Source organism: Furipterus horrens, unplaced genomic scaffold (assembly GCF_987537825.1).
Source record: "Furipterus horrens unplaced genomic scaffold, mFurHor1.1.pri manual_scaffold_13, whole genome shotgun sequence".
NCBI classification, from domain to species: domain Eukaryota; kingdom Metazoa; phylum Chordata; class Mammalia; order Chiroptera; family Furipteridae; genus Furipterus; species Furipterus horrens.
Window position 1 is genome coordinate 31,639,255 of NW_028327183.1, and position 15,763 is coordinate 31,655,017.

Sequence of the window (15,763 nt, forward strand, 5' to 3'; positions counted from 1 at the left end):
AAACTAATGAACAACACAAAGAAATAAGCAAAATTGAACTGGAGACATGGAAACGAAACAAACTGACAGTGACCAGAGGGGAGGCGGGAGAGGGAGAAGTGGGGAAATAAAGGGAAGGGTCTAGTCAAGGAACTAGTGTGGATGGCCCATGGACTTGGACAGCAGGGTGGGGACTGACTGTGGGAGAGGGGTGAGGTGCTTGGGGAAGGGGAGAGCAATGGGGAAAAATGGGGCAACTGTAATAGGACAACAATAAAAAAAAAATGAAAGAAATAAAAATTCAATTGCTTTCTCAAAAACAAACAAATAAATAAATAAATAACCCAGAAGAGTCTGCAGGGTTCTTTCTTGGAGGAGTTGGGATATAGTGGTATCTCCTTGAGCAATATTTTTGTGGAAAAAGAGCTGATAGGGACATGAGAATACTTCAACTTTGGAAATGTTAGAGTGGATTTTATTGTGTGTTGTCGAAGGGGCATAGAGTGGTTTGAAATACTGGACTAGGGAAAGTATTGGTGAGAGTTCAAGGTGGCAGACAGGGGATTTGGAGGATCCTATAATCAGATAGTTCCCTTCATTGTGTTGCTCTGTTTCCTGGAAGCCCCAAAGGGGCCTTATTGGTTAGTCACTGCATTGTAGTTGGAGTGGCCCAGCTGATATGGAGCCAGGTGGATGAACATGCTCTGCAAGGGACAGAGCCTTCAGAGGAGGGCAGAAATCTCAGGTGGACCTTGGAGCAAGGCTGCAGGAGAGGGAGGAAGACATGGATGGGTGGTCTGAGTGAAGAAGGAAAAGATATACTGATACCATAAGGCAGCCAGGAATTGTTGATGGGACTCTTGTCTGGTCCCTTGGAGAAAAGCTCCAGACTGATAGTGAGTTTGGAAACCAGATTTTTAGTTTGGGATTCAGAGGGGAGTGGGAAGAGACAATGTTTGTGGACAGGATCGGGCTCCAGAACATGCTGTTGCAGTTTGGCACAGGAGAGAGATGATGATGGGAGCTGGTGGCAGGCAAAGTAGATTGGAGAGTTTTATTATTATTATTATTATTATTTTTTAATTTACTTATTTTAAAACCTTTTCTTTTGTAATAATTTGAGATTTACAGATAATAGAGATAGTACAGGTTGTTCTTGTGTGTCCCACACCCAGTTTCTCCCCGTTAACAACATGCATTACTATAATGTGGGACAGTGTTTGCCAACATGGGGCTTTTGACCTAGCATGAGCATGCTTTACTAAATAGGTGATTTTGTACCAGCTTCTCCTAACTTTAATCTAGAGAAAAGTTGCTAGAAGAGTGCAACAAATATACAGGTGTATATCCTTCATCTAGATTCACAAAGCGTTCATGTTTGGCACATTGCTTTGTGTGGCTTCTTTCCCTGAATTTGAAAGTAAGTTGCAGAGATCACCTTATTTCACCCCTAAATGCTTGACCACTCATGTCTGAAAGCAAGGACATTCTTTTTCATAACTACACCTAAAAAAAATGAACAACAATTTAATGTCACTTAAGATACCATCCATATTTAAATTTCCCCTGAAATCCTTTTGTGACTGAACCCCACCCCGTCCCTAGGACCTCCCTGCATCTGGCAGGTCTCCTTAGTCTCGGTTAATCAAGAGAAGAGCTCTGCTAGTTTGTTTTGTGCTGTGGACTTTTCATGAGTCTTGGCCAGTAGACCTGCACCTCTGACCCCTCCATTCCTGCCCTGTGCCCTCCTGACTCCCTCTGATCTCCCCAAGTTCTCAGCAGCCTTCCTTGATATTCCAGGGCTAGGGGTGCTGTCTCAGTCTGTGTTCCCCTAGCGCTGTTTTTAGCCTTGGCCAGACAGTAGATCCTAAGTGTCACTTATTTGACTTACTACGTTAGCACACATCTTAAGGGCAGGGTTACACTCTCCTCCCTTGAGGCATCTGCTTAGGTATATGTATGTACAGTATGTGCCCAATGACACTTTTTGAATAATGTATAATAAATGCAATAACATCACTTAATATTAATTGTGTAAAAGAATTCAGAGATTCATTAAAGTTTCTCTTGGAACTAAGAAATAAGGTTAAGGTGTTATAGACTACAGTCAATTGTACATTATTAGACTTCATCTTTGGCAGAGGTAGTATTTTATTTGATCAAAATAAATACTTGTAAGTAATTTAGTGACTATAAGGGAAGAATTAAAATATGGGTGTTATATATGTCAAAACCAAAATTTCTGTTGCAAGATATATGCAGGCTTCCACAGTATATTTACATTTATCTTCAACAGTTGGTAAACCAAGTAAAAGTTGCTTTTAAATGCATTTATGGTTTATATTTTATAGTAGAATGTATCTGGAATTCACATTAATGCATATGTGGTTTTTATGGTTTCTTTCTAGAGATGTACCTGAAAGCAGTGGTTGTCAAAGTGTGGTCCACAGAACCTCAGGGGTGTCCTTGAGACCTTCCTGGGGAGTCTATGAGGTCCAAGCAGTTTTCATAGTGATCATAAGGGGTCACTGCCTTTTTTTGCATGTTTGTTGACATTTGCATTAATGGTGCAGAGTCAATGGTGGTAAAACTGCTGCTGCCTTAGCATAATTGAGGCGGAGGCCTCAAGCTGCAGTTGTACCATTGTATTATTTACTGCCATGCAATTACAAAAAATCTTTTTCACGTAAGAATGTCCTTGATGAAGCAGGGAGCATCGTTCATTTTATTAAATCTCAACCTGAGTACACCTCTTTTAAATATTCTTTGTGACAAGGTAGGATGTATGTAGAAAGCACTTGTCCTCTGTTTTGGAGTTAGAGGCTTCCCTCGAGGACAAGTCCTTCTGCAATTATTTGAGTTGCTAGCTGAACTAGCCACTTTCTTTCATGGACCACCAGAAAAGATTAATTGACAAACTATCAATATTTTCTAAATGAACAAAATTAGCTTGCCACTTTAAGGAAAGCACTAACATTATTGCCAGTGATAAAATTTGAGCTTTTAAGTGAAATTGAACTTTCAGAAAGTTTGTATCAGCTGCTGTGAACTTGATAGCATCCTAATACTTAAAGACTTTCTGATGAGATCAGTGCTCATATTAATGGATGTGATGTTTTTGATAATGTATAACAAATAACATTTGGAAGATCTGCGTAACTCATGAATCAATATTTTCCAGATGATAAATGCATCATGTTTTGAAATCACACCTGCATTAAGGTCCATTTAACGGGCAAGACAGACCAATGGATTTTAAAGTAACGAAGTACAGAGTTCACCAATATGGTTTTAAAGTTCCACATTGCAACAAGCATTTGGGGAAGAATAAAACATGTTGAGTTTGGTATTGTATTAAAGAATATCTACAATTACCTGAAGGCTATTAAAATATATACTCTTCCCTTTCCCAGCAGCACCTCTTTGTGAGGCTGGGATTTCTTTATATGCATCAACCAGAACAATCTAGTGCAACAGATTGAAAGCCGACGCAGATATGAGAATCCAGTTGTTTCTCATTAAGTCTGACATTAAAGAGGTTTGTAAAAATGCCAAACTATGTCCCTCTTCTTAAGATTTTTCTGCTTTTGTTGTTTTGGAAACTATAGTTATTTTTCATAAAAAAAAAGTTTTGTATGTTAATATATAATGTGTTGGTTGAATAAAGAAATATTCAAATATTTTCTGTTGATAACTTGATAGATATACCTATTCTAGCACAGGATTTTGGGGCCTCACTAATTTTAAGAAGATAAAGGGGGTCCTCGGACCAGTGAGTCTGTGGATTAGGACAGTGGGTGCTGTGGAATCAGCTTAAATCCAGCTTCTTCTCTTTCCTGCATTTGTGGTTTATATTTGGGGAGGTTTATATATTTTGGAAAGCATGAATAAAAGTGGCAAATTTAATCAAATATATTAATTGTTAAGGAGGAAGGACCAGCCCTCTGAGGCTAATTTGACTTTCTTTTCCTGATGTTTTTTTTTGTGTGTGTGTGGGGGGGGCATCTTAAAGAAGAAACAGTATGGCCTGAATTTTACTAAGTGAAAACCATAAGAAGTGTTTCTTGCTTTATCTTAATTTCCTAGTTTATCTAGTACCTGAACATTTAGTCATATTTCTCTTTCTTCCCCATTTCATTCTTTGCATATTCCCCCTTCCCATCCATATCTCAGTTTAATAAAAATTGGTTTCTTTGCTTCATACTAGTTTTTAATTAATTGTTTTATTACTACACTTATATTTACAAGGATTTGACTAAATGGGATGATTTTTAGTTTCTTGGAGGTTTCCTTGTTTGTGTGGATTTAGCTTTTTAACTAGGTACTAATTAGCCACTTCCTTAAATGGAAATGGAAATTACTGTTTGGATTTTTATGGCATTGTGGACTTGACATTTGGGGTGGGTGGGGTGGGGAATGGAATGTCAAGTCTACAATACCATATACCCATACAAGCACAAGGTTCTGGGGCCTCATTAATTTTAAGGATCCAGGGAGGTGAATCCTGGTGTAGGACCTTGTGACAGTGGTCTTTCCCCATCACTCCTGTCCTGTCGCAAGCATCTTTTCTGCCTAATTGCTCTCTAAGACTTGTATTTAGGATCACCTCCCTCTTGTACATGTTTGTGGATACTTCTAACCCTCAGAGTAATATTTTTGTCACCTATAAAGTGTAGTTAGGCTCTGGCCAGATAGCTCAGCTGGTCAGAGCATCATCCTGATACACTAAGATTGTGGGTTCCGTCCCCAGTTAGGGTGCATACAAGGAGCAACCAGTGAATGCGTAAAAAGGTGGAACAACAAATTGATATATATATTTTTCTCTTATCTCCCTTTCTCTCTCTTTAAAATCAATAATAAAAGATATATAAAGGATATGCCAAGTCTTTTAACCATGATCTGTGGACTGCGTCTCTTTAGTCGTTCTGTATGTAGCTGATGGCTGGCAAATAATTCTAATAGAGCACGTCACTGCCCTGGGAGGTTATACACCTGGCTGCATTGTTCTGCCTCTTGTAGAAATCATCTGGTCCAAATCAGATTCAGCAGTGGGGCTTCACTCAAGGGTTGGTATAAGAACTAGCTCTACAAAGACTGCTCTAAAAAACTGCTGGGTAGAAACATCCCATATATTGTGGTGACATATAATGAGATGACCCATACGATGCCATTCCCACAGTGACTGAGAATATCCCAGTGTCTATACAAGGCAACTTTGTTTGTTTAGTTTTTCTTGCTGCCATTTTCATGTAATGAGAGCTGATAGTCTACAGTGTTTTCTTTTTTAACTTCTACCACTGAAGCTAAGTTGATTGCTCAATGACTGGAGCCTTTCTTTTATTCCTGTCTTAATGGCTTTGTGGTTTTATAATATGGGTGTCCAAGTTTAAAGTTTATTTAAAAATTAAAAGTGAGTTTGCAGTTCTGTCTTTTAGCTGATGAACAACAATGTCTGTTGCTGACAGCTGATGAGTTTGTATTTTCACTGTTAACAACTGGAAGTGTCATTCACATGAAGTTTACAGTCATAAACTAAATTGGTTCGTGATTTAGTTGTGGTGTATTTCTAATGAAACCAGAACATAGACACAGGGAACTTTGAAGACTCTAGTCCATGGTTTTTATGTAGAAATGCTGACTTGTGTAGTTCTGCATTGCTGTGTAACTCTACAGTGGGTTCTGCCTCCAGATTCATCACATGTGTTGAATTCATTGAGGGCCAGCATGTGCCAACCCTAGGCTAGGCAGTAAACAAAATTAAAATTCCTGCCCTGATGGAGCTGATCTAGTAGAGGAAGCAGATTTAGACAAATGAACGTTTAGCACATGTAGTAAGTTAGGTGGTAAGTGCTTTTCCATAAAGCAGGAGAGGGGAGCAGGGAGGTGGGTGCTGGTGGTGGGTGTAATTAAATGGATTAATTCCACGTCGCGGAAGAGGCAGTAGGTGGCAGAGGGGCAGGTGGGTGCCAAGAATGTAAGGGCCCTGAGCCGGTGTGTCCTTGCTGGGCTGGGGAGGTCTCCTGGGATGGGACAAGCGAGGAGCAGCAAGGAGAACTGAGGGGCCCTGTGAGAGGTGCCTGTTGGTGCACAGCCGGCTCCCAAGCGCCAGGAAGGCCGTCCTGAGTAAGCAGGACACCTCTGGTGGGCTCTGAACAGATGAGGGACAGAGTGACATGAGTTCTGACATGATCTGGGGAGCTTTTTAACCAGGGATTGGGAATAATTACAGGGTAAAGGCAGAGCAGAGAGGCCCCTGCAAAGGCCAGCGTATGACTTCAGATGTGTGCAGAATGCGTATCATGAGAGAATTTGCCTGCAGATAGGACATGAGAGAAAAACTAAGGACTGAAGGTTTTTTTTCTAAGCAACTGGGTGGTACCATAAATTGAGATGGAAAGTCTGGGAGGAGCAGGTTAGTTGTGGGGTGGGTATCGAGTTCAATTTGGCATGTTACAGTTGGGACTAGACACCCAGGGGAGCTGTCCAGCAGGCTGTTTGCTTCGTGGATCTGGAGTTCACTTGTGAGTCTGAGTTGAAGGGTGAATCCGCACCATCAGCACATAAACGGTATTTCAGGGTGATTGAAGAGTGGTCCAGCACCAGGCCCTGGGCCCTGTGTGTCAGGAAGATGATGCAAACCTTCCAACAACCTCTGTAAGACAAGGCCGGGAGAGTGGGGCCAGGCCAGGAAGGTAGGTAGGGAGGGAGGCCGGCTATGGAGGAGGTGGGAGTAAGCCCTGGGCAGGTGTTGCGGTGGGCAGGGCAGCCTGCGTGGGGGCAGTTTGGTGGGTGGAAAAGCCGGAGTCTGATCAGGCTGGCTCTAGAGAGAATGAGAGGGGAGGAAGTAGAGACAGCATGTACAGGCAACACTGGGGGATTCTGCTCTGAAGGGGAGCAGGGGAGTGGAGAGGGAGGGCAGGTGGGGGCAGCAGCAGTGCAGCGTGTATTGGGAATAACCTGGGAGGCTGACTGTGAGGGACTGAGAACTGCTGAAGTGTGGGGGCCTGTAGCTGTGGACGGGAGCAAGGCCAGGTGGTGCCCATAGCAGCCACAGGTGGGGAGGCCAAGTTCAAGGGAACTGATGGGGAAGAGGAAGCAAGGTCACCAGCTCACTGAGGGAAGGAGGACCTGGGATTTGGAAGAGGAGAAAGTGCCACAGTGGTCCAGGGGAGTGGAAGTCTTCACAGAGCAGGGAAGGGCTATTTGTGCCCGCAGCCTCGGGCACACCTGCACAAGTGATCATGGCTGTGTGTTACTATGTTAGAAGAACAATTTTGCAGGTGATATAGAAGTATATGGGCTTGTAGAAAACTCAACAATCCAGAAGGATCAAGAATGAAATTTACCTCATGTTGTCTATAATCCTTCCCTCATGGGTAACCTTAAATTCAGTATCATTTCAGACCATCTGGCGTGCGTGTAGGCACACGTGGACATGTGACTGCATATACATGCAACTTTTAGAAAACAGAATAGGGATCATATACATACTGCCTTGCAATTTTCCTTTTATATTCTTTTCTGTTAGCGTTATATTCTGGAGACCTTTCCATTGTGGTTCATGGAATTAAACCAGGCTCACTCACATTAACATCTGCAGTGTTTTACAGTAGGGTGTGCCTTCATTTACTAACCCCCTAAGATCAAGCACTGAGGTTGCTGATTTGGTTAGTAGGCTCCTTTTGCAATCGGACCCTAGAAGATGCTCTCAGCTACTCAAGAGGTGAGGACTCAGGATTTTATAGTGAGTTTGGAGTATTTTCGTAGGCTACTTGCAGAACTTTTAGAAACCAGGAAAAAGCTCGAAGCCCTTGAAAACTTTCCACTAGACCTTCATGAGAGACATGTATTTAATATGGAAGCTGTGGATCCAGGGAGATCATGAATGGGCTTCAGGGTGGCTGCATGTGACAGATTCCAGACTACGTTGTTTTAGGGCAGAGTTCTAACTAGTCATTGCCATTAAAGACATTATTGAACATTAATCTCAGCCCAGTTATTTTATTATATTAAGACTGGACTGTCTCCAGGACTTCTGAGAAATGGCAAATTTAATTTGCCAACATGGCAACCGCATGTATTGCTCTTTTCCAGTTTTCTTGGGCTTATTGCCCTAGTTTTTTCTATTCAAACCTTCACTGTTAGCAGAATTTTAAATGACTCTTTATCCTGCCACCAAATCATTTTGAGTAAACAACTTGAATAACGTATGGTGTCCTCATTTGGAAGAGGTTAGGATTCAGGATTTTGTGGTGAGTTTGGAGTATTAAGCCACTTGCAGAGCTTTCAGAAACCAGGAGAAGGCTTGAACGGGGCCCTTGAAAACTTTTCACTAGACCTTTATGAGAGACAGGTATTTAATCTGGAAGCTGTAGATCCAGGGCTATCATGAATGGGCTTCACTTAATCTAAGTGACAAAGCCTGCATGTGACAGACTATAAATTATGTTATTTTAAAGCAGGTGGTTGGTTATTTTCTTAAGAGGAACTCTAGGGCAGGTAGTCCAGGACATGTAGCAGCTCCATAGGTATGAGGACCCCAGGCTACTTCTTTCTTGTTCTTTGCTCTGTCATTCTAGCTCCTGTCCCATCCTCATCCCTGGAGTCCAGCAGCAAGAGGACAAGGAGGAGGGCAGTGGCTATGTGCCAGCTTTCCTTTGATGAGGTGTCCTGGAGATGCCATGCACCATGGCTGAGCTCATGTCCCATTAGCTCACACTCGGTCAGGTAGCCACAGTGTGCAGTAGGCAAGGTGGGGAGCCTTCCTCTGGTGGCCACGTGGCCCTATAAACTAGGGCTCTTACACTGGTATTTGTGAAGCCTGTGAAACGTGGCAGAATTTTGTCTGTGTGTGCTCTTTTCTAAGGAAAGCAGTCTGTGACTCTAAAATGTTTTAAATCTATCAAGTCAAAGATCACTTGAATGCTATTATCTAACTGAGGACTACTGCCTTCATTATAAAGTTCATTGTATTCCTTTAAGTGATCTTTAATGCTTTGTTTTTTAGTTTGGAAAAAATAAGACTGAATTTATGGCATGAGTAGTAGTTTTGATCTTCAAACTGACCACCAGTTAATCTGTACATAGAGGTCATCTTCAAAAGATACAGATTTAGCACAACACCCTATTTCCTTATCCTGACAGGTTCTCCTGGAGCAGTTGCTGAGGATGAAGGTTGAAGAAATTCCCAGTGTTCAGCACAGGCACCAGGTTCAGAGAATATTACTGGATATAACTGAGGTTGGAATTGAGAATTTCCCCCCAACAGTTTATGCCTAAATATTTAGTTGTCTGACTATCTTAAAAGTGTATTTTAATTTTGAAAAGGTAATAAGTGCACTTAATAAAAAAAAGTATAAAAAGGTGAAAAGTAATTTTTTTTTTACGCTTTATGTTCCAGGGATATTCTGTGTGTATCTAGCATATTTCTTTAAAAAAGCATGTTGTGCCCATCTTGCCTTATTTATATTCATGTAGTATTGCATCTTGGGAGTTGTCCTTAGAGATATTTGCCTCCTTTTACAGTTGTTTGGAATTCCACTCTTTGGCGGTGCCATAGATTTTTGTTGTTGGTACACATTTAGGTTGCATCCATTCTTTTGCTGCTTATAAAAGCATTGCCTTAGTTAGTTAGTTTGTTGGTTTCTTTCTTTCCTTTTTTCCCCTCCTTCCCTCCTTCCTTCCTTCCTTCCTTCCATCCATCTTTGAATCTGTGTGCTGGAAGGATTCCTGAATGAGGAAAGGCACGGTCAGGGCTGTGGCCAAGTAGCACTGTGATAGCTGTATTGCCTGTTGCTCTGCAGGATTAGACTCCCACCAAAGGCACAGGAGAACTAGCTCGCCTCTTTCCTGATACTATTCCAGGACAGTGTACCGCACCGAGTGGGTGGTGCTGTGGTTTTCTTCTTTGGAGTCTCCGTGTCATACACATGTTGGATCTTCTTTGTCACTAGGCTGCTTTTTCTTGAACTCTTTTCATTTCTTTTTTACTCTTAAAATTCTTCTCCTTTTTTCATTGTTTTTCTGAAGTCATCATTTATTGTGTTTACTTGCTCTTGGATTCCTTCTAGTTTTCATTTCCAAAATTATTTTTCCTTTGTTTCTAATCTTTTCTGAGTTCTATCACTTCATTTGGAGTGTTTCTCATGATGGTTTATGGTTAATAATGTAATGTTTCCTTCATGCATTTTAACTCGTTTTGAAATATTTGATAGGATTTTCATTTCTTTTGGGGACATGTCTTTCTAGCATGCTTTCACTGTCTGTGTTATTTTACTCTTTATTCTCTTTTAAAGTATATTGTCTTTGCATGAATTAGACCTCAATATTTTCTGTTGTTCATTTATATGTAGAATTAATGTTCCTGAATATTTAGAAGGGAGGTTTGATTTAGAATAATTTTTCTAATTTCAGTGTTCTAGAGCTCTATTTTCTGTGTTTTTAAGAAAGTTTTAAAAAATATAGCAGCTCATTTTCAGAACTCTCTTGGCTTTGTTTTTCTCTTCCACCTTTAATTAGACTTCCATTTCCTCTGTCACTGTTTTCCCTGTTCTGTATATTTTGTATTCTGTTCCCAGTCACGTCTTTTTAGTGTGTTTGGCCTAAAGGGAGCTTTGAATTATTAATTTTGAGAGTTCATGGGATCCAGAATGTTCTAGGCCTTCCAGACTTGACTGCAGACCTCTTGCATTTGTCTGCTGTGGGACTGTGCTCACTTTCTGCTTTCAGGGGCTGTTCTCAGGTTGACACACTGCTTCTCTCTGCTTCCTGCTTCAGACGTGCTTCTATCGGGATGATCTTGTAGCTGTCAGTGATGTGTCACTGCTTACTTGTATTTTGGGGTTTGTTAGGAACACCTTATCACATTCAGTTCTGTTACAGACAGTGACCTGAATCTTGGTTTTGCTATCCTAGTTGCTCCATGTGTTTTTATGGGAGGACTTGGGGAAATTAAAAATCTTTGTTACTGACGTTTTTCCATGGTTGGACTGTTAAAGAAGTCAGTCAAAGTTGTTCTGAGGTCCTTTGTTTCCCATCCAGATTGTTATCAGTCTCTTCTTTGTTACCGACAGTTGATGTTTTCTCAGTCAGTCTTGTGTGAAGTGTGTAAACTGGGAATAAAAACACCTTTGCCATTTTAATGATTGTACCTTTGATCATATGTTTATGTAAAAAAGTTGCATTTACTCTATAAGGGAAGATTTAAAAGAAGAGATTAGTTCCTCCTACAAATTGTTTTTTCTGGGAAATTCTGGAGCTGCTAATATCTAAGCTGTGGAATTTAAATTTGGACAAAAGAGAAAAGGAACCACATTATTTACAGGGTTTAAGAACATGTGTGAAACTTGTGAATTTAATTTAATGCCTGTTGGAATTTACCATTAAAAGGAGCTCTCAGGAGATTCTGACTTGGAGCTAGATGATCTGAAAATATTAAGTCAGCCCCCCTGCCCCACAGGAGTTGTGACAGAGGGACCGTAGTACTTACTCATAAAAGGAGCTTTGCTGTAGAGTTGAGCTCTTGTTTTCTGCCCTCAGGGAGCACGTTGTTTAGATGGGAAAATAATTTCTTTTATAAATATTTATTTATAAATAAATAATATAAAGTATAACATGATAAAGAATATTACGGTGACATTGATTCCTGACGTCCTCAGGACATTCTGTTTTCAAGTACTAAATTTAGATCCCTGGTTGATAGATCATATTGGGAATGACATGGTCTCATTTTTGTTTTGGAAAATAAGGTCTCTCTAGGCCTAATCAGTGTTTCAGGAGCAGGAAGAAAGTTAACTGACTGTTCCAGACACAGTGCTAGGCTCAGGGATGACAGCGCACACCAGAGGTGGCCCAGCCCCGGAAGGTGCAGCGCGGATGGGATGGCGGTGCTGCTCCAGGGCACAGCAGTGGGGCTGCGGTTCAGGTTCGTGCTGGAAGCCCAGGGGAAGCAAAACAGCGGCGCTCAGAAGCATGGGGCTAGCCTTGGCCGAAGGAGCCGTTTGGGAGTGAGAGGTGTGTTACTGGTGGAGACAGTGATGCGATGGTTTTCTAGGGTGTGGTGTGTGCAGCAGGAGCCGAGACCCCATGGGGAGCAGGTAGAGGAGAGGACGTGTTCTGTGGGCAATAGGGGACCACTGGAGACTTCTGGCTTGGGGATGACATGTTCAAGCCATTTTAGGAAGGTTACTCTGGAGGTGGTGTGAGGAATGAATTGATAAAGTGAGAGGCTCTTAGGTAGGGGCTAGCCTAGTGGTTAAGGACAGAGAAAATGAACAATTTGGGGGCTGCTTCTCAATTCTCAAAGAACACTAACCTATTGGTGGTTTGGGGCAAGAAGAGCCCTATGTTAAGAAATACCTGATGTCCTTCTGAGTATACATGGTTAGCAGTTTTCATTTCATAGGTCGCGATTGTTAATCTTCCTCTCCTGCTGTTGTGTTTGTTTTTTAGGTGACAGAATCCTAGTCCGGCGTGAGTTCTCTTCTTTCTCGTTGACTGGCCCTTCTCCTCTGGTTCTGGATGATGTCAGAACAGGATTTGGCGGATGTGGTGCAGATTGCAGTAGAAGACCTAAGTCCCCATCACCCAGGTACAGAGTGTGGGAGAGTAAATGGACTTTATTCTCTCTGTTCTTTTAACATCCAAAAGCTCTTCCAGAAATTTTCTTTAATCTTTTAAAGAAAGCAAGAGAAAGAGTGATACATGCTGTGTATGAAAGATCCACTCCCAGACTGACAGCCCTTCAGCACCTTGTCCACTTTTCCCTCTTTGGAAATGGGCACAAGCGCGTACAGTCTTTGGTTCCCTCTTCCTACTCCCACCCATAGGGGCTTCTGTGACAGCTTTCTTCCTCACAATTGCCCCCTTTTAAAATTCACTGTTGTAAGGGGTCATGGGAATCTTACTGTGTTGGTATGTACAGATTGATTGCATTTTTTTTTTTAGTGATATTCCATTTATAGGTACCCCTTGTTTCTTGAACTTTCCCCTTGTGGAAGGCGTTTCATTTTTTGCACTGTTTTTCTTTCATATAAACCCCTGCAGTAAAGATGCCTGCACATATATCTTGGCAAATATTTTTTATTATAAGTTCCCAAAAGTAGAATTGCTTTGTATATTCACAATTTTGATAAGACACTGACAGGTTTCCCAGACGTTTTTCTCTAAGTTACTCTTCCGTCAGCTGAGTGGGAAGAACTTTTTTCCTCTACTTTTGCGAAGGCTGGTGGTTTTTCTCAATGATGTTAAAGGTGTACATCTACCTTGAAACCTTAACTGAATGTTTTAAGAAGACTCTAAATTTCAGGAACTTCAGCTACAAAAAAATCTTTGTCTACTCTTTTACTTTATAAAAAGATTTCTTCGTATGTTTCCACCTATTTTCTTCTGCCTTGAAGTTTTACATGTTTTATATTTCTGTTAAGTTTGAAGTCACAAGTGCACATAATGAAGTCAATGAATGTCTGTTGCCTGTTTTTTCTTTCTAGAATAGTAGAATTGACATGCTGAATTATTTTTTCCATAGAGAAGAGAATTTTCAGAAATTTTATAAGAAAGCATGATGTCTGTCTTGTATGATCTATTTAATATGTTAATTGAAAAAACCTCATTTGGAAATTAGGTATGATACAGAAGGGGAGAGTAATATAGATAATTTTGGAATTAAATGAGCAGTCATAAAGAAATGAAAGCATTCTTTCAGTAATATTCATAGTTAGTTTCTCCCTTATTTTGCTTCTGATTAATTTTTTTTCAAATGGGATTAAAAAAAATTGTCACCATTAAAGGTCTGAATTTTAAACAGATTCTTCTTGGATTTGAGGCTCATCTCCATCAGCTTGTTCAGCTTTGGCACCTGTCTTTTCCCCAGTAGCTTTTCCAGAATTGCTGCCTTCACCATGAAGCTCTGTTAGTTTTTCCAATTCATACTTGGGCTTGTTCACCATTTTGACTTTTCTAACAAAGACATCATAGAACAGATAGATATTGGAAGCCTTTTCTATGCCTTTTCCAGTGCTATTCTGGAATCAATTTATTGACCACTTCTTTCAAGTAATTTGCTCTTCTTAGGCCATGATTTCCAGAATCTTCTTTTGGATTTGGCAAACCTGTTGATGCTGAGCACAGGTCTCTCGAATATGATGTGTTTTTTGGTAAAACCACAGAATAGATGAAGCAAATAATGATTAGTAGTTTTGACATGAACATGAGCTTCAATCATGGTTTACCATTTCTTTTAAAAAAGATTTTGTTTATTTATTTTTAGAGAGGGGGAAGGGAGGGAGAAAGAGGGAGAGAAACATTAATGTGTGGTTGCCTCTTGTGCACCCCCAACTGGGAACCTGGCCCACAACCCAGGCATGTGCCCTGACTGGGAATTGAACTGGTGACCCTTTGGTTTGCAGGCTGGCGCTCAATCCACTGAGCCACACCAGCCAGGGGGTCTGCCATTTTTTGACCATGGAGCACATTTTGTTATGGGTGAGATCCATGCCATGAAAATTAGTCAGGCAGTTTTGCCCTGAACATCCTCAGTAATTAGCTTGAATTTTTCTGAATGCAACTTTATCATTCTGCAGATCAGCTAGGCTCACTTCAATAACGAGACCCTTGTCCTGGCTCACTTGGTTGGAGCATTGTCCTGTAAACCAAAAGGTCGCAGGTTTGATTCCTGGTCAGGGCACATGCTTGGGTTGTGGGTTTGGTCCTTGGTTGGGGTGCATAAGAGGCAACTGATCCATGTTCTTCTCTCATATCCATGTTTCTCTCCCTCTCTCCCTCCCTTGTCCTCTCTAAAATCAATAAGCATGTTCTCAGCTGAAGATTAAAAAACAACAACAACACAGCCCTTGAGACTATCAGATGTGATTTTGGTTCCTTTGAGTTCCCATGACTAGTGTTTTTCCAGCGTTTCTTATATTGAATCCAGTTGGTGCTTTCACATCACACCGATCTTTTTTTAGAAAATCACTTTCTTCTTGGCTCCCTTTTTGCCACCATTTGTAAGGTGCTTGTTCTTGCCCACTGCCATGGTGCTGCTCGGAGAGCCAGAAGCTGATTCTGATTTTTTAATAATGAGCACTATCACCTGTGAACTGGCAAAATCAAGAGCCTTATCAGATCATTGAACAAAGTTGGGGATATGAGTGTAGCTATTCAACTACAATTTTCTCTGTAAAAACTAACCAGTTTGTTTAGAGCTAGAACATGTAGCCTTGACCTCATTAGCACCACACCTTAGATTCCATTGACCTTAAAAAAGAAGCAGCACTATCACTGTAGAGAGCAATTTAAAAAATATCCGTGTTTATATTTTGGCAGATGAACAACAATTTCTTTAGAAAGCACACTGCAATGTTATAAAAGAAAAATGTTCCTGTTACATAAACTTTAAACATTTTTAGAACTATAAAATGCTTTTTTTTTTTTTAACTTTTAAAGATTTTATTTATTTTTGGAGAGAGGGGAAGGGAGGGAGAAAGAGAGAGAGAGAGAAACATTGATTTAAGAGAAACATCATCATTTGGTTGCTTCCCGCACGCGCCCCATCTGGGGAGCAGCCTGTAACCCATGCATGTGCCCTGACCGCAAATCAAACCTGCAGCCTTTCCCTTTGCAGGCTGATGCTCAACCAATGAAGCCATGCTGGTCAGGGCTAGAACTATTAAAATTTGGATAGCTAACTTCCTACATAAATTTCCTCTCTGTAGATTATAGTCCAAAGAAGGATTAGATAAATCATTTCTAATGTTTTGTTTCATCTCTGTTCCTTAAATAACTGGGA

General features: G+C 40.9%; 1 protein-coding gene across 1 annotated transcript in view; it reads left to right on the plus strand.

Moving 5' to 3' along the window:
* The window catches only part of BANP (BTG3 associated nuclear protein), a 130,128-nt gene that overhangs the window by 14,994 nt on the left and 99,371 nt on the right, over positions 1–15,763 (plus strand). The window contains exon 2 of the mRNA XM_090259613.1: positions 12,430–12,568. Within this exon, the coding sequence (XP_090115739.1) occupies positions 12,499–12,568 (70 nt within the window). The 5' untranslated portion in view covers positions 12,430–12,498. The remainder of the gene's footprint in view (positions 1–12,429; positions 12,569–15,763) is intronic.